Source organism: Plectropomus leopardus, chromosome 16, assembly GCF_026936395.1.
Source record: "Plectropomus leopardus strain MGB_pleo_1.0 chromosome 16, ASM2693639v1, whole genome shotgun sequence".
NCBI classification, from domain to species: domain Eukaryota; kingdom Metazoa; phylum Chordata; class Actinopteri; order Perciformes; family Serranidae; genus Plectropomus; species Plectropomus leopardus.
The window spans coordinates 1,314,535-1,340,000 of record NC_142191.1 but is presented as its reverse complement, the minus strand read 5'-3'; the positions used below and the strand labels follow the sequence as shown (position 1 = coordinate 1,340,000).

The window sequence follows — 25,466 nt, the reverse complement described above, 5'->3', positions numbered from 1 at the left end:
CAGACTTATTTAGATAAATTTAGTGCAAATGTGCATTTCTGCTGTAAAATTGGGCATTTTAACATGGGTGTCTATGGGAATCGACTCTGTTTTGGAGCCAGTCTCAAGTGGAGGTTACAGGAACTGCAGTTTGTGACACTTTGCATTGTCTTAATTTTTCCAGCCTTTTAGGTTACCACTTTGTTTCACAGCAAATCAAACACAACACAAAAAATGTAAAATTGTCAAAAAATGACTTTATTGGAATCGCTGTGATTTCTACTTTCAAAGAGGCTCTGCAGTTTTTAAAGAGACACTGCAGTTTTACTGGCATAGAAACCAACTGGTGGTTTTGTTTTGGGATTTTGCTTCACATAGAGCAAAAACTTTAACTCTTTAAAGCACAAAGTGATCACTAAATATTTCTGCAAGATAAATCTTGAGTGCTTACTCTTCAGTAAGGCATTTTATTATCCTTGACCAAACTAAATGTGAACTTTATGGTACATTTAGACATTCAGACTGTAAAATACAGTCGGCTTATTTGTCCGTCCACATCTGGTGACATTGAGAAAAGTGACACTGACAACACTTCAGCTGCACCAGTTGGGACAAACTGTTTTTAACTTTTACAAAAGGCACAAAGGCACAGTATGATTTCAGTTTCTCACACACAAACTTTATCCAAATAACACACACATAAACACCTTCTGCACATCCTAAACTTTAGCTAGCGTTCTTGTTGTTCCTCTTCTTCTTTTTCTTTGGTGTTTGCTTCTTGGAGGACTCGGGGTTGGAGGAGGCAGCTGTTTTAGGTGTGTTTTTGGAAGAAGGTGGAGCTGGCTCTGACTTAGCTGCTGCTTCTTCTGGTACTTGCACTGGTTCGGCCTGGACCTTCTCGGCTTCCACTGGGATCACTGGCTTGACCTCAGCAGTCTCGACCGAGCTGGCCTCTGAGGCCTCTTGTTTCAGGTCTGTGGGCGGACTGATGTTGACTTTCTCAGGCGCAGATGTTGGTACCGCCTCATTTGGTTGCTCCTGGACGTCCTCATCTGGTTTAACTGGTTGCACCTCTTTGTCATGGGTTTGGACTTCTTCTGGTTTTGTGTCTGTGGGTGTTACCTCAGACGTGTTTTCGGCAGGTGTGGTCATGGCTGGCTTTGGAACCTCCTCAACTTTATCTGGCTCTGGGAGAACCAGTTCTGCAGCCTCAGATTTGACGTCAACAGGGACTGAAACCGTCTCCTCTTTGACCTCAGTTTTGGTTTTGAACTGGACAAATGCAGAAGACACCATGTCTTCTTCGGGCTCTGAATCAGCCTTGTCCTCTTCGTCATTGTCCCCCAGTGTGTCAAACAGGGAGGCAGCAAAATCCTGCAGCTTGGCCTGCTCCTCCTTCAGACGGGACATGTTCTCTGTTAAGACCGGGTCCTCCTTCTGGAGCTCCTGGAGCTCCTGGAGATCCACAGGGGTCAGCAGGACAGCTTTATCAGCATCCTCAGAGTCAGGGCTGTCATCGAGTTTCGAGCTGCCAAGGACCTTTGATGGGATGTTGGAGTTGGCCTGGCGGACTTCCTTGATCTTTTCATAGAGGATGACCCTCTCGTCCTGAAGGGCACGACACAACTTCTCCAGCTTCTGAATCTTCAGGACGAACAGATCGTACTCTTTGCCTTTCTCGTTTCTCTGGAGGGGAGAGAAGGGAAGGAGAACATGAGAAAAAAGAAGAATAAGAAAAAGAATAAATATCAATGCCCTCAGCAGCGAATGATTTGGAACAGAATGACTAAATAATGACTGCTCTGCTGTTTAGGGCGTGGAAATTTCATCAAGTCACTTCAACTACAGCCTTTACTATTTCAATGGTGCAGAAAGGTTGGGACCCAAAACATTGTATGCTGCTAAAATACCAAATACCTTAAAAAAAAAATTAAAAAAAAAAAAGAAGAAGGTTGGCAAACAATGTGGTTTTATATGGCATAAAATCATGGTACAAATATCAACTGTGGCAGAACAAAAAAACAAACAAAAAATTAAGGGGTTTCCAGTTTCATCCCTATTTAAAAATATACATTATAGGGCTCGACCGATTTTCATCCTGGCCGATTATCGGGGACAATATTTGGCCTTTTGGCGATTTCTGTATCAGAATTTTATTTTAATGATCGGCTATTATATAAATCAATGAAAAAGTGTGCAAATTACACTCAGCCAACACCAAGGAACCTCAGGGAGATATTTTTATATATATTCATTTATTTTTTTTTTATAAAAATTTAAAAATTAAAAATGTTTTTTTATAAAATTAAAATTTTCACTGAATTAAAAACAAAGTTGCAGGCAACTTGCTGTATGTGATGTTGAAACTTTCAGTTTTGATTAAACATTTGCTAAAGGCATTTAAACAAAGTTTTTTTTAAAATTCCAAATTAAATTTGTTATATTCCAAATTCTAAATTTCCACAGAAATATTTAAATTTTTATTGTAAATGCATATTGATTCCAAATATCCATTATCGGTCTCATTAAGTACTAATAATCAGTATCAGCCCTGGAAAACCAATATCGGGTGAAATCTGTCAATCTGAAATATGGATACGCATTTTGTATTTGAACCAACACTTTCAACAATCCTTGAAGAACTTATCTTTCCAAAAAAGTCTCCACAGTTATTATTAAAACTGGTAGTCTTGCAGAAAAGCTTTAAAGAACTGAAGATGAAAAAGGTTTTCTGAAGCAAAAGTTTTTGGGTAGAAATTCAGCCCTAAAGGAAGAACCGCTGTCGAAGCCTTATTTCTAAAAATGCGTCAAAATCCCCAAAGTGTCAACTGAATTTGAGATTAACAAGAAATTGCAGCAACATCTTTAACGCACCTCTTCAATCATGGTAGTCAGAGCCTTGTTGCAGTTCTCAAACCTCGTCTTCCACAGATTGGACTCTTTCTCCATTTTCTTCATCTTATCTGACATCTAAAAGGAAAAGAGTTTGAAATTTAAAAAAAAAATCAGACAAATTATGTTTTAGATTTTTTAAAGTACAGTGAGGTAACTGAACACCACAGAACCAGCAATCAGATTTTATATTTACGTATACACGCACATAATCTGTAGGAACGAGTAAAGCCCGGTCACTAGGAGAAAATGTTGGCATTCTAGTTTTTGTAAACAAGGAATTTGTTAAATTTGCATGTTTCATGCATGTCAGAACAACATTTTTAATGTGATGTATATTTGCTGATTTTGTCATCTGGAGGTGAAGGGGATGGCTGCTTTTAAGTGAGTCATTACTGCTTTTCCGGCGAAACATGATATTTTCCTAACTATTACTGCATGTTTTTTGTGCGTAAAATTAACTGTTGAAATGTAACAACTGCTACATAAAAAATCGCAATTGTAATGTATCCGTGGTTTGCAGAAAGGTACAATGGCATTTTTTTCTGATGATTGGACTGACTAACACAGACAGTAAAGACATAACATAACAACTACTGATCCCTAAAAGACATCTAACGTCCTCAATCAGACCAACAGGCTTTCACACAGATTTCACCACCTACATTATCCATCTCCTTCTTAAAGCGGACGTAGATTTCGTTGCTTTTGGCCAGTGTCTCCTGAAACTCGTCAAACTTCTGAGCGTAGAGGGTCAGCTGCGGACAGACAGAAAGAAAAGAGAGTGAGACTGAAGCACAGACGGAAAATAAAATAAAGTTCAGATTATCAACTTCTCAATCCTGGATTTCAGCAAACATCCTACACGTTATTGGGAAAAACTTAAAATGTTTTACAGTTTATTCTCTCTTGAGGCTGACGGTTAACAAGATACTGATCACTGCAGATTATTCCAGAGGCCAAAATGGACTCATTATAACATATTTTTTTGTCAAAATAAGATATGAAAGACTCCTTTTATTTCACTGAAAATGAGTTTTTCATAAATGCACACCTGTCAAAGAGTTTGAATCCCTAAACAACCCAGGAAAGGCACATAACTGTATCTTTAAACAACCAAAACATGTTTTTTTCTCTGAATCTTGGGAAACTTAAGGTACTAGATAATGACTGTGTATCCAAGTGATGAATTACAAATTGCATCAGTCATTAATTATGAGCGGTACACACTGCTGGACACCATTAATCATTCACAGCTGCACAGTTTTGCTCTCAGTGTTATACATTTGGGACTTTGGCTTAATATTCACTTTAAATTCAGTCGTCACAAAACGGATAAGAAATATTTCCAAGGAGAAATAGAAGAAAGATGCGGCTTAATTGTTCACAAATCAACATTTTGTATTAATACAAGACAGAATTCATCCTGCTGACATGTCGGCTGAATGGAGCTACAGCTTGTTCAGGACACCTTTGACCCGTTAAAGTCTTTTATCTGACGAGGAAAGTATTTAAAGACCCTGACACACCAAACCTCACAGACAGGACGGACTCAACACTCTAGTTAACCAGCTGACACTGAAAGAACAAATGATATTTACAATGTTAACAATTAACAGTTAACACTTTCAGCACCAACAGCAAAAGTTTATTCACCTGCATTATGTTGACCAACCAGAAATATCTGCATGACAAATATATTTATTTGTCAGACAGACAAATAAATAGATAATAGCTAAATAGATAAATAAGTAAGTTTGTAAGTAAGTAGGTAAATAAATAAATAAAAGCGGTCATAAATTTTTATCAGCTCCTGCAGATAGTTGGTATTTTTTTAAATAACGTTACTGTCATTGTTGTAAAGTAGATTTACACTCAGTAATAATACCTTTTAAAACCTTTTAAACCTTTAAATATGGGATATTGGGTTAGGGGAGGAAAAGTTATAAAAAGCCAGACATAAAATTAATTAATTAATTGATAAAAAAATTGATAAATCTTTGTTTTAAAAAAGCCTTACTGTCCTTGTTGTAAAGTATATTTATGCAGAAATGTTATGGTGACTTTAACAGCCTATTTGACCCTTGGGGTTTTTTGTGAAGGGTAATCCAGGGTGTTTTTGGGTTGTTTTTTTTTAAGACGTGTATCTTTAGTATAGATTTGGTATTTTACACCCACTTTGACACTCTGTTAAAACTTAATGTTGAAAAATACACAGACCGTAAAATTCATCTGTTAACTGAAAACATGAACGTGGTCAAAAATTTCAACAGCTGTTTCAGTATTTCTGAGGTTCTGGCCGCGACCCTGTCTCTCCGTTACCATGGTAACGTCATCTTATCCCTGCCGCTGCGACCAGGTGTGTGATACCTGTCCTCGCTGTCAGCGTGTTAGTCCTGTCAGTGAGTATTCACCTGCGCCTGCATCACAGTCCCCTGCTCTCTGAGTGTCTGAGCCTGCAGCTTCCACTCAGCAGCCTGAACCAGTAACTGGTTAGAAGAGAACAGACAGAGACGCGTTACAGACGCTTCTTTACCTTCTTCTTCATGGTCAGCTCCTGCTCCTTCATAGCGAAGCATTTCTTTGTTTTGTCAATAGCCTCCCTAAGCAACTACGGCGACAGAGACAACACACAGTCAATCTGGGTGCTGTTGAAACAGCATGAATATATAATATATTAATAAAAAAAAAAGAGACTGCTGCTGACTTAAGTATTGAACAAGGATAAATATGTGTAGAAAATAATGGGGAAAAAAGGCTGTAATTCTTATAAGATTTACTACATTTTCTAATTTAACAATAAATATCAAATGGCATTAAAGCAGAAAAATAGAACAATCAAAAAAATCAAACCCAATCAGCAGATAAATGTTGGCACCGTACGTCTCTTCAAACCACATCACATTCGCACATTTTCACGTTGCAGTTTGTTCGTTCAGCCGTAATTAGCTTATTTTGGGGTGATTTCTTGTTAAGTTTCCCATTGCCTTTTTATTCCTGTTTTTGAGATAAATCAAGGCAGTTTTCTCAGGTTTCAAGGGTTACTGCACTGTTGTGTTTAGGCACAACGATGTCTTGCCACAAAACGACCCATTTTGTTGTTTGTTTGTCTCGAACATTGCTCTGCAGCTCGGCAGCCACGTCCAACATCCCCTCCACTTCCTGAAGACAAAATCAGCTCATATACAAGCCCAAAAAATCACTGTAAAAACCGTGATCATGATGTATAAAAATAAAAACAAAACAACAAAAAAGTACATCTGTGGTTTGCAGAAACGCACATGGCCAACATTTTATGTGATGGCCGGGCTGGTCTATAAAATCCTTTAAATATATATATATTCTTTTGTCATTTTTGGTTGGCTTTATGACACAGGTCATCTTTAATATTACAGAATTGACATTTTTGTGAAACATTTCCAGAGCTGACGCTGACATCCACTCACGTATTCCTTCTCCCGCTTGTGTTTGTCCTCGGCCTCGGCCAGCAGAGCGTTCGCCTGCTGCAGTTTGGCTTCAGTCAGTTTGTGCTGCAGGTCACGATGTTTGTTGATCTTCTCCAAACTCTGCAAAGAGACAAAACGCAGCTTAAACAGAGAGAATCTGAAACAGCTACTTTCTTTATTAGTTATTGGTCCGTACTTTTCTTGATTAACTGATTTAAATGTGCATAAAAACTTAAGAAGATTGCAGGAAATATTTAAGTTAACAAATTCAAAGTGCTTCTTTAGTTGAAGCAACAGTCCAAATGCAAAGATATTCAGTTTATGGCCATAAAGAAACAACCAGCAAATATCTTTGCTGGTTCTTGATAGCTCATTAACCAATCAGAGCTGCTGTTATTTGCTGTTCATAGATAAAAAGCTCTTCTTACAACAAAATGTTTAGAAATAAATTCTCTGCTTCTGTTTTATGAAAATTAGTGAATAAAAAGTGGCCCTTTTTAACGGCTCTTTAGGATCCATAAAGACTGCATGCGTTGACCTTTGACCTCCTCACCTCCTCCCTCATCTCGCACTGCATCATGAGGCTCTCCAGTTTGTCGGTCAGGTTGCTGTTTTCGTGGCACAGCTTGTCGTTGCGGCTGCTGTGCTGCTCGATCTGGGCCTGGATTTCTGTCAGCATGGTCTGGAAGTGGCTGGTGATCTCGGTCCTCTTCTCCTCGTCCTCCCTGCAGCGCTGGAGGGTCTCCTCCTGGAGGGGAGGAGGACAGGATGGATGTTCGGGCTTCAGCAGTGACTGACTGATTTCACATGTGTTTCTAGCTGCCGGCATCAGTGTGCTGTTGTCAGAATGGTAAACTAAAGCAGCTACACACCGTCAGCACGCTGTAGTGTCGCTGCAGCTCTCTGCACAGAGTCTCCAGTTTGCTGCGAGCTGCGATGCTGCTGCGACTGTCCTCCACCATCTGCTGCCGCTCGTCCAGCAGGACGGACAACCTCTGCTGCAGCACACACAGCTTCTTCTCATCACAACGCCGCAGCGCTGCCTGCACGCGCACACACACACACACACACACACACACACACACACACACACACACCAAAACACATCTGAAAGTTAGTGCACGGTGTTCTGTAAGTAGCTTTATACTCCTTTCCCATCGGGTTTTTTTGGGCAGTGGGAATGAGACTTTAGACAGTATGTTAGTTGTTGAATCATGTATTTATTTTTAAAGACCCATATAGGGACGGGCATTGCGAATTAGCTTAGGAGATAAATTTTGTAGTATGTGGCATCAGTTCTATGCTATATATATATATATATATATATATATATATATATATATATATATATATATATATATCCCTATACAAATAAACATGAAATAAATAAATAGAACAGCTGTGAAAAGTCTCACCAGTTCAGCGTATTTCCTGACCACATCTTCCAGTTTCTGCTCTGGAGACGAGAGCTTGTTCAGACTCTTCATGATGAGACAGACTTCTGCAGAGAGACAAACACAAAAAGTAACGCCAGATGTTTGTTTTTTATAGATTGAGAAATCAAATATTAGGATTGATTTTATTAGGATTTATCAGTTGTGTTTTTTGTTGTTGTTTTTTACATTGGGCTCTTGCAAATGCCCAAAAACCTTTTGGATATGCAAAATTAAATCATACAGATTTCTTTCCAAAAGCATCACTCTTAAAGCATCGTGCTGTCTCACCCGTCTCCATGGCAACGGGGATGTCATCTTTTGGCTCCATCTTCATCTTTTCCGTCTCCGTCTCCATCACAGTCTGATAAATTCAAAATGACACGCATGTCAACAGAGGTCAGAAATAAATTGTACAGGTTGTTTTATGTGTTTTATGTCCCTTTGAGTTCAGGTGACTCACCTGTCTGTCCAGGAGGCTGTCTGCAGAGCCGTGGGTGCTGATGATGTCCTCCAGCCGCCTGCTGAACTCCTCCATGGGGTCGAGGTTTTCGGAGGCTGCAGGCGGAGCTGCAGCTTCGCCTTCGGTGTTTCCGGCCTCCACGTCAGGCTGTGGCGGCACCAACACCTCAGCTGCTTTCACCGACGTCTCCATCCTCAGTGTTCTGGGTATGTTCAGAAAAAGTCATTCCTTTATAGTCTAAATATACGTAAACCATTTCATAGACCAACTGACACAGTTTGCTGCTGCAGCCGGTCAAAAGAAAAGACTTGACGTATTTCTTTTGCTGTAATACCACTACACCTGCTGCTCGACTAGTGATACTCAAAGAACGGCCAACAGTCCAATCGATAGGATGCAAGTGGCCCCCAAATGATTTTCTGATTCACAGCAAATACTACAGGTTCACACTGGGAATTGCTTTTTGTAGTTTTACTATAAGGCGGCCGAGTATTTAAAAAATCTTCAAATAGAGCTTGTTGATCAAAAAGTGAAGGATCCTAATGTCCTAAAATCCTAGAAACATCCTAAAATACTAGAAATGTCCTAAAATCCTAAATGTCCTTTAATCTGAGAAACATTCTAAAATCCTATAAATGGCCTAAAATCCCCAAACTGTATTTCTATTGTACAGTCAAGAAATGTCCTAAAATCTGAGAAACGTCCTAAAATTCTAGAAATATCCAAAAATCCCACATATGTCCTAAAATCCTACAAACATATGGGGCTGCTACAGTTGGCCCCTGGCCTCCTGTCATTTTGCAAAAATGGCCCCCAAACGAAGCAGGTTTGGTATCTGTGCTGTAGGTTTTGCTTCTGAAAGTCGTAGTAATTTAGCTAATAAGTAAATAAATAAGGAAAATATGTCAGAAAGCACCAGTTTTGTTTTTTTTAAATCAGTCGTTGAGTTGCTCTGAGGCTGAAACAGAAAAATACGTCTCTGTTAGGTCAACGTCTGTTTAATCAGTAACTCTGTTATCTCATGTATGAAGTATGTGTCAGCTAAATCCACATGTGGAATTAATCTTTTAATTCAGCCTAATAAAACTTTGGGTTTGATGTGACGGGTCTCAGCAGTCCGTCAGGTTATTAATGGAACGTGGAATTAAATATCGGAGGATAATAAGCTTCTGAACTCCTGCGGCGCCGCTCGCCTCCCTACAGCTGCTCTGACTTTACGCACACAGACTCTGTGGGTCAGTTTGAGCTCCGTCATATTCGAACAATAAATCTGATCTGCTACTGTGATGTGAGTCCAGACAGGATTTATTCCTCTCATCTTTAAAGGGACAGTTCACCCCCCAAAAAATTAAATATTTGTCCTTTCACCTATAATACCATTTATCAGACTAGAGAGTTTACGGTGTGAGTTACCGAGTGTCAAAGATATCGTCCGTAGAAATGTCTGCCTTTTGTCCAATATAATGGAATTAGATGTTGTAAAAAAACTCAATAGTCAAGTCAATTTAATGTATAAAGCCCATTATCACAAATCACAGTTTGCCAGTTTGCCATCCTTCTGTCCTTAGACCCTCAAGAAACTGTGGAAAAACTCCCCAAAAAACCCTGTAACAGGGAAAAAAAGGCAGAAACCTCAGGAAGAGCGACTGAGGAGGGATCCCTCTTCAGGACGGACAGACGTGCAATAGATGTTGTAACTAACAATTAAATCACAGCAGATAACAAAATGACATAACATAACATGAAACAAACACCCATCCATCCATCAATTTTCTACCGCTTATCCGGGGTCGGGTCGCGGGGGCAGCAGCCTAAGCAGGGAAGCCCAGACGTCCCTCTCCCCGGCCATTTCGTCCAGCTCTTCCCGGGGGATCCTGAGGCGTTCCCAGGCCAGCTGAGAGATCGTCTCTCAGCGTGTCCTGGGTCTTCCCCGGGGCCTCCTACCGGTGGGACGTGCCCTGAACACCTCACCAGGGAGGCGTCCTAGAGGCATCCTAATCAGATACCTGAGCCACCTCATCTGGCTCTTCTCAACGCGGAGGAGCAGCGGCTCTACTCCGAGCTCCTCCCGGACGACCGAGCTTCTCTAAGGGAGAGCCCAGCCACCCTACGGAGAAGCTCATTTCGGCCGCTTGTACCCGCGATCTCGTTCTTTCGGTCACTCCCCAAACCTCGTGACCATAGGTGAGGGTAGGAACGAAGATCGACCGGTAAATCGAGAGCTTTGCCTTTCTGCTCAGCTCCCTCTTCACCACGACAGATCGTTGCAGAGTCCACCTGTCGATCTCCCGCTCCATCCTTCCCTCTCTCGTGAACAAGACCCCGAGGTACTTGAACGCCTCCACTTGGGGCAGGATCTCCTCCCGATCAGGAGAGGGCACTCCACCCTTTTCGGCTGAGAACCATGGCCTCGAATTTGGAGGTGCTGATTCTCATACCGGCTGCTTCACACTCATGGCCTGATGAAACCAACAGGACCACATCATCTGCAAAAAGCAGCGACTCAATCCTGAGGTCACCAAACTGGACCCCCTCAACGCCCTGGCTGCGCCTAGCAATTCTGTCCATAAAAGTTATTTATGAACAGAATCGGTGACAAAGGGCAGCCCTGGTGGAGTCCAACCCTCACAAGTCCGACTTTCTGCCGGTAATGCGGACCAAGCTCTGGCACCGGTCGTACAGGGAACAGACGGCCCGTATCAGAGGGTCCGATACTCCATACTCCTGGGGAACCTCCCACAGGACTCCCCGAGGGACACGGTCGAATGCCTTCTCCAAGTCCACAAGGCACATGTGGACTGGTTGGGCAAACTCCCATGCACCCTCAAGGATCCTGCCAAGGGTCCAGAGCTGGTCCACAGTTCCACAACCAGGACAAAAACCGCATTGCTATGGCAATCATAATAGTAATAAAACTAATAAATGTATTTTATGACAGCATGTGATGTTACATGCTGATATTACAGTTTGTGTAAGTGGTGATAACAGTCATATTTGTGAATTAATAGTAGAGACTTCTAATAATATTGGCAGTAGAAAATAGCACTGAGCAGGATTACAGCATCAGTGCAGCCAAGACCCACGACACAGGCGCAGCCTCAGACAGGACCGCAGCAACAGCAAAGACCACGATTTAAGCAACAGCAATCTCTTTTCAGAAAACATGACCTGGTTACTTAAGATACTGCACAGACCTCTTTGTGAGCAGTGTCATGTAGGAACTATTTCCTCTCTACTAAACTACAGCCGCCAACCACATCACCGCACAGAAGGACGTGCACATCTACTCACGGATGAAGAGAAACTCTCCCTTTGGACTTTTTTTACAGAAACAGCGCGCACTCAGACGCTAAAACTGTCCACAACTAATGGAGAGATATCATAACTTTCCCAGTTTGAATTCACGTCCCTGAGGATATTAACCCTTTTAATGTTAGTATTCTGAAAATCGATCCTCCAAACCACGGGAGAAAGGTTTTAGTCCAACTGACCTAAATATGATTTTTCATGCTGATCAGTTTACTGTTGATGTGCGCTGATCTCTGAAGTTTGAGGGATTGCTAAAGAGGCTTTAGATATTTAATCTTGTTTTCGTGTGTGTGTGTGTGTGTGTGTGTGTGTGTGTGAGTGTGTGTATGTGAGTGAGTGAGTGTGTGTGTGTGTGTGTGTGTGTGTGTGTGTGTGTGTGTGTGTGTGAGTGTGTGTGTGTGTGTGTGTGTGTGTGTGTGTGTGTGTGTGTGTGTGGTGGTGAGTGAGTGGTGAGTGAGTGTGTGTGTGTGTGTGTGTGTGTGTGTGTGTGTGTGTGTGTGTGTGTGTGTGTGTGCGCGCGTGCGCGCGTGTGTGTGTGTGTGTGAGTGTGTGTGTGAGTGTGTGTGTGTGTGTGTGTGCACTCGCGCATATATATAACAGGGAACATACTCATCGTTACACAGTCACCAACAGGGCAACAAAACTAACAGGGGACATTTTAAGTCCCACTTGGACATGCTCTAAATCATCATAAAATCACGTGTTATGGCCTCTGGTGAAATTTTTCAGATTTTTGCCAAGGGGGACAAAGTGTGTGGTGTTTATATCCATATTCAGGCTCTCCCTCCTGGTTGGAGCTGGTATTTTGACCCATTCACACGTGCTTAAACTTTAACACTCCTCTCCCAGCAGCCTTTCAGACTGCAGATGGGCCGTTAAACAGGCTTTAGTAATGTTAATGTGGGTGACATGAAGGCCACAGAATGTAATGTATCAAATATGATACAAATAGCATGATAGGGTTAATAAAGACACCAGTCTCCTGAAAAGTGATTTGTTATTAGTCTTTGCATTAAAATTCAAGGCTTGGCTTTAGGTGATTTCATAAGTTTAAGCTCTATACTGTATTAAAATAAGGGCTACCCAGAAGGCAGGAGAGAAATCAGTATTTTAGAGCCTTAAAAAAGCAAGAAAACTATAATCAAGCAAAATAAACCTTACATAAAATGATCAGCAGTAAGATTTTCTTTTAGGTTTAATTATGTAGCAAATGATGTAACGCTCAGACCTTGACTAGACCTTTAAAGTTGTTCAGTCCTAATGGCGATGCTGACCCAACCAGTTTTCACGAGCACTGAATGTCAATCAGTTTTTCAATATACTTCAATATACACTCTCTCAGTCTATACGCATAGAAATGTAATTTGTTTGTGGGTGCACATTATAGAAAACATGTCCAAACATGGGATAATGTAACCTGAGGTCCACTGTTGGCTGGTACATAATGACAATTAGTTCCCTCTTGGATAGCATGGAGTGGCGTTCACACTCCCACCATGTAAAGAATAAATAAAATGAAATAGATAAGACTTACAAAAAGAATCTCACTAAATAATTCAAAATTATTCTCAACTATGATTACAATGACTGTGATTATTATAATTATAACTAATATTTTATAACAAACTATAAAGGCTCAGTTTTAGTGGATGGCTTAACCATCTAGCTTGACACTGTTTTACAATGCACGGCTTCCCCAGAGACAGAAATATTTTAAATCTAAAGAAGGAGAAATAATAAACAATAATAATAATAATAATAATAAGGGTAGGAAGAAAATGTGGAGAAAATACCAAAGATCTTTACTAATTTTAATGAATGCTAAATTAGTTTATTATCAGAAATTTAACAACAGATTAAGCTCAATCCTCCAAAACTCCCTTTGAGTTTTAGATGCACTAGAAGCACTAGATTTATGTCAATCTTACAATGTACATATGTTTTTTTCTCTATAATCACAGGAATGCATTTATTTGCTGATCCTCTACAGGCAAAGAGGTCCACACTTGTGTAGTATAAGCAACAGGGGTCCACAGTTGGCTGGTACATAATGACACAAGTTACCTTGTAAATATATCTAAACTAAATCATGTAATTTTTTTTGCTTCTAAAGGATCTGTAAAGTATGTATTTTGTAACTGAATATAAAGGCTCAGCACGTTGTGGATGTCTTTACCATTTTATAGCTTGACACTGTGTTTAAAAAGGGGCTACCCAGTCCATTCTCATTGTTAACTTTTCAAATACATTCCCTCTGTCAGTGCTTTTGGCATACCTGCATCAATCTGGATCATGGCAGGATGATGTGAGTGAACATAGCGGACAGAGCCAGCGTGCATTATTATACGTCAGTGAACAGCCAGACAACCTGAGCACATCTACATACATCTTGTAAGCTAGCATCACTTGAGAATATGTATGGGCCGTACTCAAAACTTCCATTTAACAGTTTTACAACAAAAGAAAATGCCATGGAAGTTTGGTTTTATTTTGAGGATTTAAAGTTTTTTTCTATTGGGAAAAGATATTAAAACAAAAATGTTATTTTTTTTTAAAAAAAGGAATAAAGTTTCATCATCATTGAATGATGCCTTTTCAAAACCAATATTTGCATAAAATGAAGCAAATAATTTAAAATAACTTTGCTGGTCAAAGTCTTCTTTGTAAAACATCAAATACTCAGAAATACTTAGAGGGCAACTGAGGAACTGAGTGGATTAGTTATTGGGCAGACATACAGTGAAAATCAGATTTTAACCGGTTTAAATAGTTAAGAATTCTGTATAGTTGCAGTGATTTGACAAAATTGCAGGGTCTCCCAGAATTCACAGGAATCCAACTAATTTGGCATTTATTGTTATGGTTGAAATCCAATGTATGTGTGCCCATCTATAGGAATCCATTTGTTGTCGCTCCACATTACAGAAAGAAGGTCCACACTTGAGTTGTATAAAGTGACATGGAGTCCACTGTTGGCTGGTATATAATGACTAAAGTTCCATCTTAGATATATAGTATAGGTAACATTCCCATTTCAACATGGATAAATGACAAAGAATAGGAAAAAAAGAAGTTAGATGCATTATTGTTCAAAGAAAATAATCTTACAAAATGTAATAATAAAATTATTTATTTTTTTAGAAATTGGAGATAAAATATCATTTTAGTTTTTTAGTATTTGCTTTTGAATCGTGCACCTGAATAAGTTTTGAGTTGCTGTTTAAGTGTGCTCCTTTTTACCTTGTGTTGAAAACACATTGTCAACCATCATGATATAAATGACTAGAGCAATCTTTAATGGTATTTATAATATGGGAGGTTTGTGAGCAATCAGTTTGTCTCAGTTACAGGGATAAGTCAGTTAGAGGAATGACAGTTAACCTCTAAAACCCTCTGTTCAACTGCTGAGATGAACTATTTCAAATTCTATAGGTTTTTGGCTGCCACTTTTGGCTGGTACTTTAACTTTAAATTCTAAAAAGGAAAGTCAGTCCACACTTTGTCCCTCTTGGCCTGTACAAAATGACACTTCTTGTTTTGTTTTGTTTTGTTTTGTTTTATATTTTCTCCAATGTTTAAATTAATCTTAAATCTGCATTAGACAGACAAAATTGTATATACATTACTAGAGTCTCAAGAAAACCAAAACAACTACAACTACTACTAAAACAACTAAAGAAATATAAAACAGCCAACAATACAAAACTGCTACAGAACTAGGATCAAAATAGGATTCACTTTCAAGTAAAATAAAAAAATAACATTTTGAAGATTTGGATTGGATTGTCTGCTGTTATACGACCTTTAAAAGTCTTCTGTTGTAGGAGAGAGACTGAGGTTTTTAAATGGGTGTACTGGCATGCAAAATTACCAACACATTTATGGATTGTGTCTAACAGGGCTGACTTCTCATTTTGTATTGGATTAAATGATTTGCCATCTCTCTGTGTGCATGCTGCAGTGACCAGAGGGACTTTATTATTCAACACAGTTTTGGTTTATATGAAGAATTTCAAATTCCTTAAAGGGTTTTTAGTTTATGATGTAAGCATTAAACAATCCTCCACATTGACTGAGTGGAGTGTCCAGCACCCATGTGCCTTTAAGGTTACCTCTGAGAAATGAGTGACTTGGAAGGGTGAGGGGTCAGCGTGTGCAGCTCTGTGCCAGGCCTTGATTCTCTGCAGTGTGGGGTTGGTTTCTTTGTTGTTGTGATGGTCAATAGGCCATTTCCACATTAAGCTTCAGAGATGCTAATTTATATTAGCTAGAATGTTACATCAACTCTGACTGCCTGAGACATGGGTCTGTCCCTGTCCTGGGTTAAGCAAGTGGCACACAATGCTTATTTAGCTGGTACAACATCTCTGGATTATTGGGAAGAACATCCTAAAGTTTAGATTGGGCATATATTCTCCTCAAATTCCACTAGCTTGAATACTGATACAAAAGTAGTACTTTTTTACTGGATAGTTAAATATTTGAACATATTTAATCACCTAATAATTACATGAATTTCATAGCAAACCATTGTGATGTTACATAGTTTATTTGTATGAAGTTAACATTTAATTGTTCTAATCATAATAAAGGTTGGTTTCAACTATAGAATAGTAAAACAAAACTAAAGAGTAAGAGTGATAGATCTGATCATCATGTTAAACATATTCAGGAAACAGAAATAAAATGTCAGATGCAACATTGAGCCAAAGAAAAACATGGTGGATTATTGTAGTTTTTGTAACATAGGTTTTGTTATTGATCTGTAATGTTGAATTTATGTAGTCCATTTCACCTCCTGAACCCTTTTCATTTGAGCTACAGTGATATAAATTTAAAGGTTTGGTCATAAATCAGTTTGAACTTATATATGAAAATAAATAGTTTTCTAACCTATAAAACATTTAATGGGGGCAAAGCGTGTATGCATGCCTTAACACAGCGCTGAAACAAGCATTTTTAAGTGACTGTATGATTTAAAACAGCAAATACAACTTTAAAATGGCCTCCCAAATAATATGTCAAGATCCACTACATGGTATTTTTAACAGTTTAACAATATACCATCAAGTGTATCAGTGTATCAGCATACCATCAGTAGGTTGCAATTTATTTATTAGTTATCAAGTAGTATTGACAAAAGTGAAATTAACAGTCTGTTAACAGCCAGCTTAGGAAAGATGACACTGACATGGTGTTATAGATATATTGTTAGATTTATGAGCCTTCAGTTGATGAAGCTGACAAAAATATGTAATTTCCTCTACACTGAAGAGGTGGAGTGACCAGCACCCATATGATTCTCAGATCTAACTTTGAATGTTGAACAGTGGAGACTTTTGCCACTGAAGTGAGTGACCTGCAGTGAGTGAGGGTTTGACTCTGTACAAGTCAGTCTGTGAAAATCTGTCAGGCCTTGATTCCCTGCAGTCACGGGGGGATGGTTTCTTCTAGCTGGCGATGGTGTCGTTAGCACACATTGAGCTAAGGGTTGCTAACTTCTCATATCCAAAGATGCTGTATCTGATTTAGACTGACTGAAACGTGGCTTATTCCCCATCCTGGGTTTAAATGCTTACCTGCTTATCTTGGTTAGTACAACATCCTGGATTATTGGGAAGAACACCCTGAAATTGTACAGATGGCATACAATTCTCCACTTTAATTCCCATTTTAAATACTGTTTTTTTTTCAAAACTTGTTACTATTATGGATATTTAAGTAGTTGAACATATTCAGTTACCTAATGAATTACATCATTGTTTCATGACATACCATTTGATGTTGCACAGGTTATTGCCTCAAGTTTACATTTCATTATTCTAATTATAATAAAAGGTTCTGTTTTAACTAAAGGTAAAACAATACTACAAGAATTAGATACTCTGTAAAGCATCTACAAACATTATTTAGATAGTTAAAATGTTGTCAATGGTTATTGATTGTATGGAGTAAAACTAATTTGGCCCTTTTAAATGTTTTATGGTGAGCTACATAAAGAAATTACGTTTGTGTCCTGATTGTGTGATTATCATTTTAAACACATATATGAACAGAAAGTCAATGTTGACATGCAACTTTGAGCAAAGATAAATGTAGTGGGTTATTGTTGTTTTTACAACTTTTGTAACCTATTAAAAATTTAATGAAGAGCAAACATGTATGTATACCTTACAAAAGTGCTTAGAAGACATTATTTATTAAGTGACTCAAAAGATTTAAATAACAACTGCAACTTTATAATGGTCTTCAAATAGTATTTCAAGATCTGCTACATGGTATTTGTTAACAGTTTAACAGTTTATTACCATTAGCAGTTTGCAACTATAGAAACCATCAAACAATGTTTATAAACAGTTTTCAAACCAACTATTAATAGTTAACAAAGTGTTATAAATATTTGGTCCTATCTATCAAGAAGATATTTATATTGTATAATTTACTTTTTGGTTTTTACAAAGGTTTACAAATTAGTTGAAACCATTAATATGAATTTATGTATTTATACAAGAACTGTATAAGTCTTGGTATTTGACTAATAAAATAACAATCTATAACATTACTTATAATGGGTAAAGTTAATTAATTTATCATTTCTTCATTGGTTATCAAGGAGTATTGACAAAGTATAATTAACAGTCAGTTAACAAATTATTAATGATGCCTATAATACATATTGCCAGCTTCAGAAAGATGAGTACCGACCGTAAAAATTACCACATTTATGGGTAAGATGCATCCCTAAAAAGAGGCTGAGTATTCATATGTGTGAAAAAAATGTTATTCATCTCTGTATGATCTATGTACATTTGATTCAATGGCTTTGTGCATTCTTTAGAAAGCAATCTGTCTTTATTACATTCACACACAGTTTTATAGATATATTTTATATTTACTTGGCCTTCAGTTGATGATGGACAAAATATATGTTTCTTCTACACTGAAGGGTGGGTGACCAGCACCCATATGATTCTCAGATCCTAACTTTGAGTGTTGAACAGTGGAACTGCGCCACTGAGAAGTGAGTGACCTGCAGTGGGTGAGGTTTGATTCTCTGCAAGTCAGCCTGTGAAAATCTGTCAGGCCTTGATTCCCTGCAGTGCGGGGGATGGTTTCTTCTAACTGACGATGAGTCGTTATGGTCGTGAGGACATTACACATTGGGCTTCAGGGTTCTTCTCATATCCTAGATGTTGTATCCAGCTGAAACATGGCTTTTCCTCTTTCCTGTGTTAAACAAGTGGATGTTGGGTAAGATAATGTTAAACTGTAAAGAGTAGAAATACAAGCAAATTCCACATTTGTCGTCAATTGCACAATTATTACAAGCTATTCAAAAAAGGGTTAAACATGTTTTTCCGTGAAGAAAAACATCTGCTGAGGAAGTGACATAATAACCATGTATGTAATATCACTGAAATAATTGAAAGGTAATTATTTATTAAAGTGGCCCTCTAAAGCAGTAGGCATCTTGGCTCTCAGTGGCTCTGTTTGTCTGAATTTTTAACATAATGGCCATCAAAACACATTAACATTAGTTAAACTTTAGGAGTACTGCTAAAGAGTTGTTTCAGTTGAACCAACACTGGAATGTAAAGACCTGTAAAGCTGAGTGTCAATGTAAACTTATTTAACAATCTCACATGCCTTCATTACACTCTCTGTGCCATGTGACAATGCTATATACCAGCCCTGTATTTGCCAACAATTTACAACTCTATGTTTACCAACTATAGTTATCAAAAACAACCAAAAAATAGATATAACAATAATAAAGCTTGGTTCTGGGTTGCACAAACCTCTTTGAATGGGGTCAACAGAAAGATAACTAGTGAGGCCCATTCATAGATGTGTCATCCTGCTGTGATGGTTTTGAGATGAGGTGTTGGTGGCTCACCATTTCAATGCCCATCAAAAACACTAACATACCAGTTAAACTTTAAGTGCTACAAGAAAGGTTTTAGTTCACAATACTGGAATTTAAAGTCCTGTAAAAGCTGAGTGTCATTGTGAACTTATCGTATTAATATATTATTTATTATGTACCTTTCACTTACACTCTTTGTGCACTGTGACAATGCTGCATGCCAGTGTGTGTAGTATATATTTATAGAACTGTAGTCATTAAAAACAAACATCTTTGAATGGGGTCTAGATTAGATCATGCTAAAATACACTTACAAACACAGGTGTTTCATCCATCACTAAAAAACTATTCATTTTGAACACAATGGAACACATTACAAAACAAGATATTTGGTGTTCAAATCCATTACCTATCATAATAGCATGAAAAGGAGCCTTGAGAAATACATAAAAGAGACAAGGCTAAAACCAAAAATGAATGGCCATGACCTTTGACCCATAAAGCTGCACTGCATTAAATACCAACATGACTGAAGGATATCACAAAATGAGCTCGGGGACACTAAAAACCACTGGACAGTGGACACAGTTTATCACTGTATCTATAAATGCAAATTAAGACTTAACTATGCAAAGTGAAAGCCAGATATCAGCAAAATCCAGAAACACTGCCAACTTCCCCGGACCTGAGCTCATCTGTCACGTCCACAGTGAATATTAAGACAAGTTATAATTGTGTTCACATTATAGCCTTTATTTTAAAAAGCTACAATGGCAACATTTCTGGTGCCAATTTACTAAACAATGAGAAGCTTTACTGAATAGTTACATTTTGTATTAGATATTTTTCTCTTTACAAAATGCACCTTTCATTTCTTTTTCATTAATCTATGGTGGAGTGTGAATATCACTCTGTCCTATCCAAAAGGGAACTTGTGTCATTATGTACCAGCCAACTTGGGACCACCGTCGCTTATTCTATATGTGTGGCCCTTTTTTCTGTAATGTTGATCAACAAAGAAAATGCATTCTTATGCATATAAATTGAAAGCACGCACATACATTGTAAAAGAGATCCTGTGCTTGTAATAACTCTTAATGGGAATTTCCAGTAAAAGTCTGATAATAAATCTATTTTTATGATTAATCAGCAAATACTGTTGCACCTTTATATCGCTTTTTGGTCCTTTCTGGGAAACCCTTCATTGTAAAGGTGAACATCTAAAGTAGGAATTCCAGTATGTTTTTTCCATGGCCAAGGGATCAGCCAGTATGTGTGATATCTCTGATCTAGACACTAGAGAAAGAAGTCTCAGACTTGTAATGTCATGAAGTATAAAGTCTGGAGCTGCTCCTTCTGCTCATCGAGAGCCTAATTTTGGGGACCAACAGAATGTTTGTTATCCCTTAAACCCAAATGAACTTTATTATATTGGTGTTGTCAGTTCTGTAACAGAAAATGTTCCTATATACTTATAACATTGTTCTGGCTGTTCTCAGTGTCATCTAGAAAATCTTTCACAATTTCATGTCAATGGAGCAACTCACACTTTATATCACATGACATCACAAGCACTCCAGTTTTTGGATATGGGAGCGAGTTGCCCATGTTTACTAATGTTTTTAGACTGCCTTTTAGATCATAGAAATAATATGTATGTATTTTAGAAATGGGCATAATTTCCCATTAATACAGTATCAAGCCATAAAAAGGTTAAGCCAGCCACTAAAGTTGAGCCTTTATATTCTGTTACACAAACATACTAACAAATCATATTTGAAGAAGAAATGTAACATTATTCAGATGAGATTTTTTTCACAAGTATTATTAAATATGTTTGTATGTGCTTTACATGGTTGAGTGAATGTCACTCCGTGCTATCTAAGAAGGAACTTGTGACATTATGTACCAGCCAACAGTGGACTCATGTCATTACATATCCTACTCAAGGGTGGACCTTCTTCTGTAATGCACCAACAAACAAGTTGCATTTCTTTAAGTACAGACTGAGAACACAAGTATATTGAAAACTTGATTGACATTCACTACTTGTGAAAACTGGTCAGGTAAGTATTTTGGAAATTGAACAATTTTAAAGGTCAAGTCAAAGTTTGATGTTACATAATTTTTAATTTAAAACTCCTTTTTAGTTTTCTTACAAAAAGGAAATGGAGTGTGGACATTTTTTTTTTCTTTTAGAGTGCAAAGTTCAAAGAGTACAAACAGAAGTCGACTTATGAAGGCCCATTCATAGATGTGTATCCTGTTGTGATGGTTTTGAGATGAGTTGTTGGTGGCTCATCACCATTTCAATGCCCATCAAAACACTAACATACCAGTTAAACTTTAAGTGCTAAAGAAAAGTTTCAGTTTACAATACTGGAATGTAAAGTCCTGTAAAGCTGAGTGTCATTGTGAACTTATCAACATTTATTATGTGCCTTTCACTTCACACGACACTCTCTGTGCACTGTGACAATGCTGCATGCCAGTGTGTGTAGTATGTGTTACAGACTGTAGTCATTAAAAAAACAAACATCTTTGAATGGGGTCTAGATTAGATAATGCTAAAATACACTAACAAACACAGGTGTTTCATCCATCACTGAAAAACTATTGTGAACACAAAGGAATACATTACAAAACAAGATATTTGCTGTTCAAATCCATTAACTATCTGCCATAATAGCATGAAAAGATTTAGAGAACTTTGAGAAATCTCTGCATAAAAGGGACAAGGCTAAAAACCAAAAAATGAATGGCCATGACCTTTGACCCATAAAGCTGCACTGCATTAAATACCAACATGATATCACAAAATGAGCTTGGGGACACTGAAAACCACTGACAGTGAACACAGTTCATCACTGCATCTATAAATGCAATTTAAGACTCTACTATGTTAAGTGAAAGCCAGATTCAACAAAATCCAGAACGCCACTGGACTTCTCTGGACCTGAGCTCATCTGTCATGTCACAGTTTGATTTCTTTTCTTTTGGAAGCAAACAGCTTTTTAAGGATTAGTCACAGACTTGTGTTAAATCATTTATAGTGATTAACTAATTAAAATAAATATATTATTTATTAAAATAAGTAATTATATTGCTGATCATTTTATGTATAATGTTACTCGTTTATAGATTTATTTTTCTGAATTTTTGGTGATACATTGGTAGTTACAATTGGTCTGGTCTAAATATACATATATATATATATATATATATATATATACATATATAAAACAAAGACAACAATAAAGTTATTAACAGTAAATAGTAAGATAAAACTGAATTCACAGGATTATGGGAGCCTTCTTTAAAAGATATACTTTGCTTTGGCAAGTATTATTTCTGTAATATTTATTATCACAAAAATGTTGATATATTGCAAGCAATAAAGTTTACATACCCATTTTTAAAGATACAAATGAAGTTTTAGTGAAAAAGAAGCACTCTATAGGTGAGAGAACCAGGATAAACCAGTTTGACTGCAGTATATGGATGTCCCCCCTTTGATAGGCAGACGTCGCTCAAGGCTTCAGGTCCCCTCTTGGCAATTTCTTTAAAAAATTGTAAAAATCACATTTGCAGTAATATTGTGAAAGAAGACCTCAAAAGTAAATTTTCAATTCTAGTTTTGTATTTTTAAAATGACTGCTAATAAAGGTTCCCTCTTGGATAGTACACTTAGATAGTCCCCTATTATTCATGTTCGCATGTATGTGTGTGTGTGTGAGTGTGTGTGTGTGAGTGTGTGTGTGTGAGTGTGAGTGTGTGTGTGCGAGTGTGTGTGTGTGTGTGTGTGTGTGTGTGTGTGTGAGTGTGAGTGTGTGTGTGTGTGTGTGTGTGTGTGTGTGTGTGTGTGTGTGTGTGTGTGTGTGTGTGTGTGTGTGTGTGAGTGAGTGTGTGTGTGGTGGCTGTTTATTCTCACAGCTCTGTCACAACATGACGGCTGTCACTGTTATTGTATCTGCTCAGTTAAAATTAGCCGTCTGAGCCCCTCGCAACCCCCACTCTGTCACACACACACACATGCGTGCACACACACACAGACTCACTCTAGACCACACCTGTTATAGTCTCATCTATTCTGAGAGTGTCCATATATAGTCAAACTGTCACACACACACATACGCACTGTATACACACATACTACACAAAACATGGGAATGTGTGTGTGTTAATGTAAGTGCTGTCTGTTTACCTGCCTCGTGTCATGTCATAACCCCCTCCCAAAAAAACCCAACCGCTGTAATGACACACACTCAAATCAAAATTAAGCTCCACCCACTAAGTTGCGCAACCAATCACGGCCCCTCCCCCAAATATGAAGCTCTCAGCTACATCAAAATAAACAACTTGCAGGCTACTAATATTTTTACCTGATGAATATTTTTACTTCAAATTTGCGCTCAGACCCTAAATCACAACTATCAGGATGTGGACAAAATAATAGAAACACCACATTTAAAAGACCGTAGCTTTAAATAAACTCAACAACAAATAGAGATGAACAAAAACAGTCATATTAGGCCAAAAGATAAGTTAATGTAGAAAGACTGATGTGAAGTTTATAATGTTTTTTTTTGCTGTAAAACCTATCGTTTGCATGTGAAAAAAACAACAGAAAACTGAAGGATCTAAGAGAAGTTGTTGTTTTTAACACACACAAAAAAATATGAAATAATCCTAAAAATTTGATTTTTCTTAAATATTTTAGATTTTTAAATTCTATAAATAAAAAATAATATAAAGTAAAAAAAAAACTATTTTACATATTTAAATATTTAATGATATTCTAAATCCTTTATTTTATTTTATTTATTTATTTTTTGCTTTTTATGTCCAATCTAATTGATGCCATATGTTTGGTTCCAAAGCAGTGGCATCAATTGATATTATCATAAAACTATATACGTATAAATTATAGTCAAGATGAGCAAAAATGCCTGAAGCAGCTGAACAGAAAACAAGAGCAGAAATGATTTCACCTCTCAGAAGAAGGTTGAATCAAAGAGAAAAATAGAAACAGCTACTGTTTGTGAAATTAGTTTTTAAAGCAAAATGCTGCAACAGCTAAATTCAGAAGAGGCCTAAATGTCATCAAATGTTAAAGTGACAAAGTGAACAATCTGTAGCTCAAACAGCAATAAATGACACTTCATATTTTTCTAAATAGCTCAAAAATAAAACATTTTTATGACAGTCTGCGTGTCTTTAGTGTATTACACATTTTCAGCTTCCAGAACCTAATTTATGCATTATTGTCAATTTAGGAAAACTTGAGCCTTTGAATGGAAATAATATCGTTTCACTAACACAAAATTAGAGTTTTAGGGTTTTAAACACTGAAGTGAGCAGAGCTTATTTCACAGTGACTCGGCAGAATATTTACAGACTTGCAGAGAATGACAGAGCAACTTATGGCCGCCGTTATTGAAATCCACGTGTTTGTTCAGCGTTTTTTGTGATATAAGGAGCAACTTTAAGGAATAAAAACAAGGCAAAAAAGAAATTCAACTTTTGCTACAACACAACATGACTGCAAACACGAAAACGAGAGATTTCTAAAGAGGCAAAGAACGAAAAGAGTCTTACCGGGATCAGCGGAGTGAAGAGAGGAGGTGAAGAGACAGAGAGAGACAGAGGAAGGAGAGAGGAGGAGGAGGAGGAGGAGGAGGGTCCTGCTGACGGACCCAGCGACAGCTGACCCCCAAAATAACCCGAGAGGCTCAGCTCACACTCCAAGGCCACATGAGTGAGAGTGTGTGTGTGCGTGTGCGTGTCTGTGTGTGTGTGTGTGTGTGTGTGTGTGTGTGTGTGTGTGTGTGTGCGTGTGTGTGTGTGCGTGCGTGTGTGTGTGCGTGCGTGCGCGTGCGTGTGTCTGTGTGCGTGCGTGTCTGTGTGCGTGCGTGCGGGTGTGTGTGTGTGTGTGTGCATGCGTGTGCGTGTGTGTGTGTGCGTGTGTGTGTGTGTGTGTCTTTCTGTCTGTCTGTCTGTCTGTCTGTCCTGACAGGGGACGGGCTGTACCGCAGGACGAGGACGTCCCCCCTCAGGTCTCCTGGCATGTGTGTCTC

General features: G+C 38.1%; 1 protein-coding gene across 2 annotated transcripts; it reads right to left on the bottom strand.

Moving 5' to 3' along the window:
- Nucleotides 1-216: 216 nt before the first annotated feature.
- Nucleotides 217-25,117, bottom strand: LOC121955126 (beta-taxilin-like). 2 transcript variants are annotated; one of them, XM_088089315.1, is made up of 11 exons: nt 24,988-25,117; nt 8,214-8,415; nt 8,042-8,114; nt 7,733-7,818; nt 7,190-7,360; nt 6,871-7,065; nt 6,318-6,437; nt 5,408-5,482; nt 3,537-3,629; nt 2,854-2,949; nt 217-1,665 (listed from the first exon to the last, which is right to left on the bottom strand). In XM_088089315.1, exons 2-11 carry the CDS (start codon nt 8,403-8,405, stop codon nt 706-708), a joined length of 2,061 nt encoding a protein of 686 aa, XP_087945441.1. In that variant the 5' UTR covers nt 8,406-8,415; nt 24,988-25,117; the 3' UTR covers nt 217-705. The 2 variants fall into 2 exon arrangements, with proteins under 2 accessions (XP_087945441.1, XP_087945443.1); XM_088089317.1 differs by lacking the exon at nt 5,408-5,482 and adding an exon at nt 5,286-5,360.
- Between the last annotated feature and the right edge of the window lie 349 nt (nt 25,118-25,466).

Excerpts from the sequence above, each read along its gene's own strand:
- LOC121955126 (XM_088089315.1), bottom strand. The coding sequence starts at position 8,405 with ATGGAGACGTCGGTGAAAGCAGCTGAGGTGTTGGTGCCGCCACAGCCT. Across the intron at positions 7,819-8,041 it reads CCCCGTTGCCATGGAGACGG|AAGTCTGTCTCATCATGAAG; the intron begins GTGAGACAGCAC and ends GTCTCTCTGCAG. Across the intron at positions 7,361-7,732 it reads TCAGGAAATACGCTGAACTG|GCAGCGCTGCGGCGTTGTGA; the intron begins GTGAGACTTTTC and ends GTGCGCGTGCAG.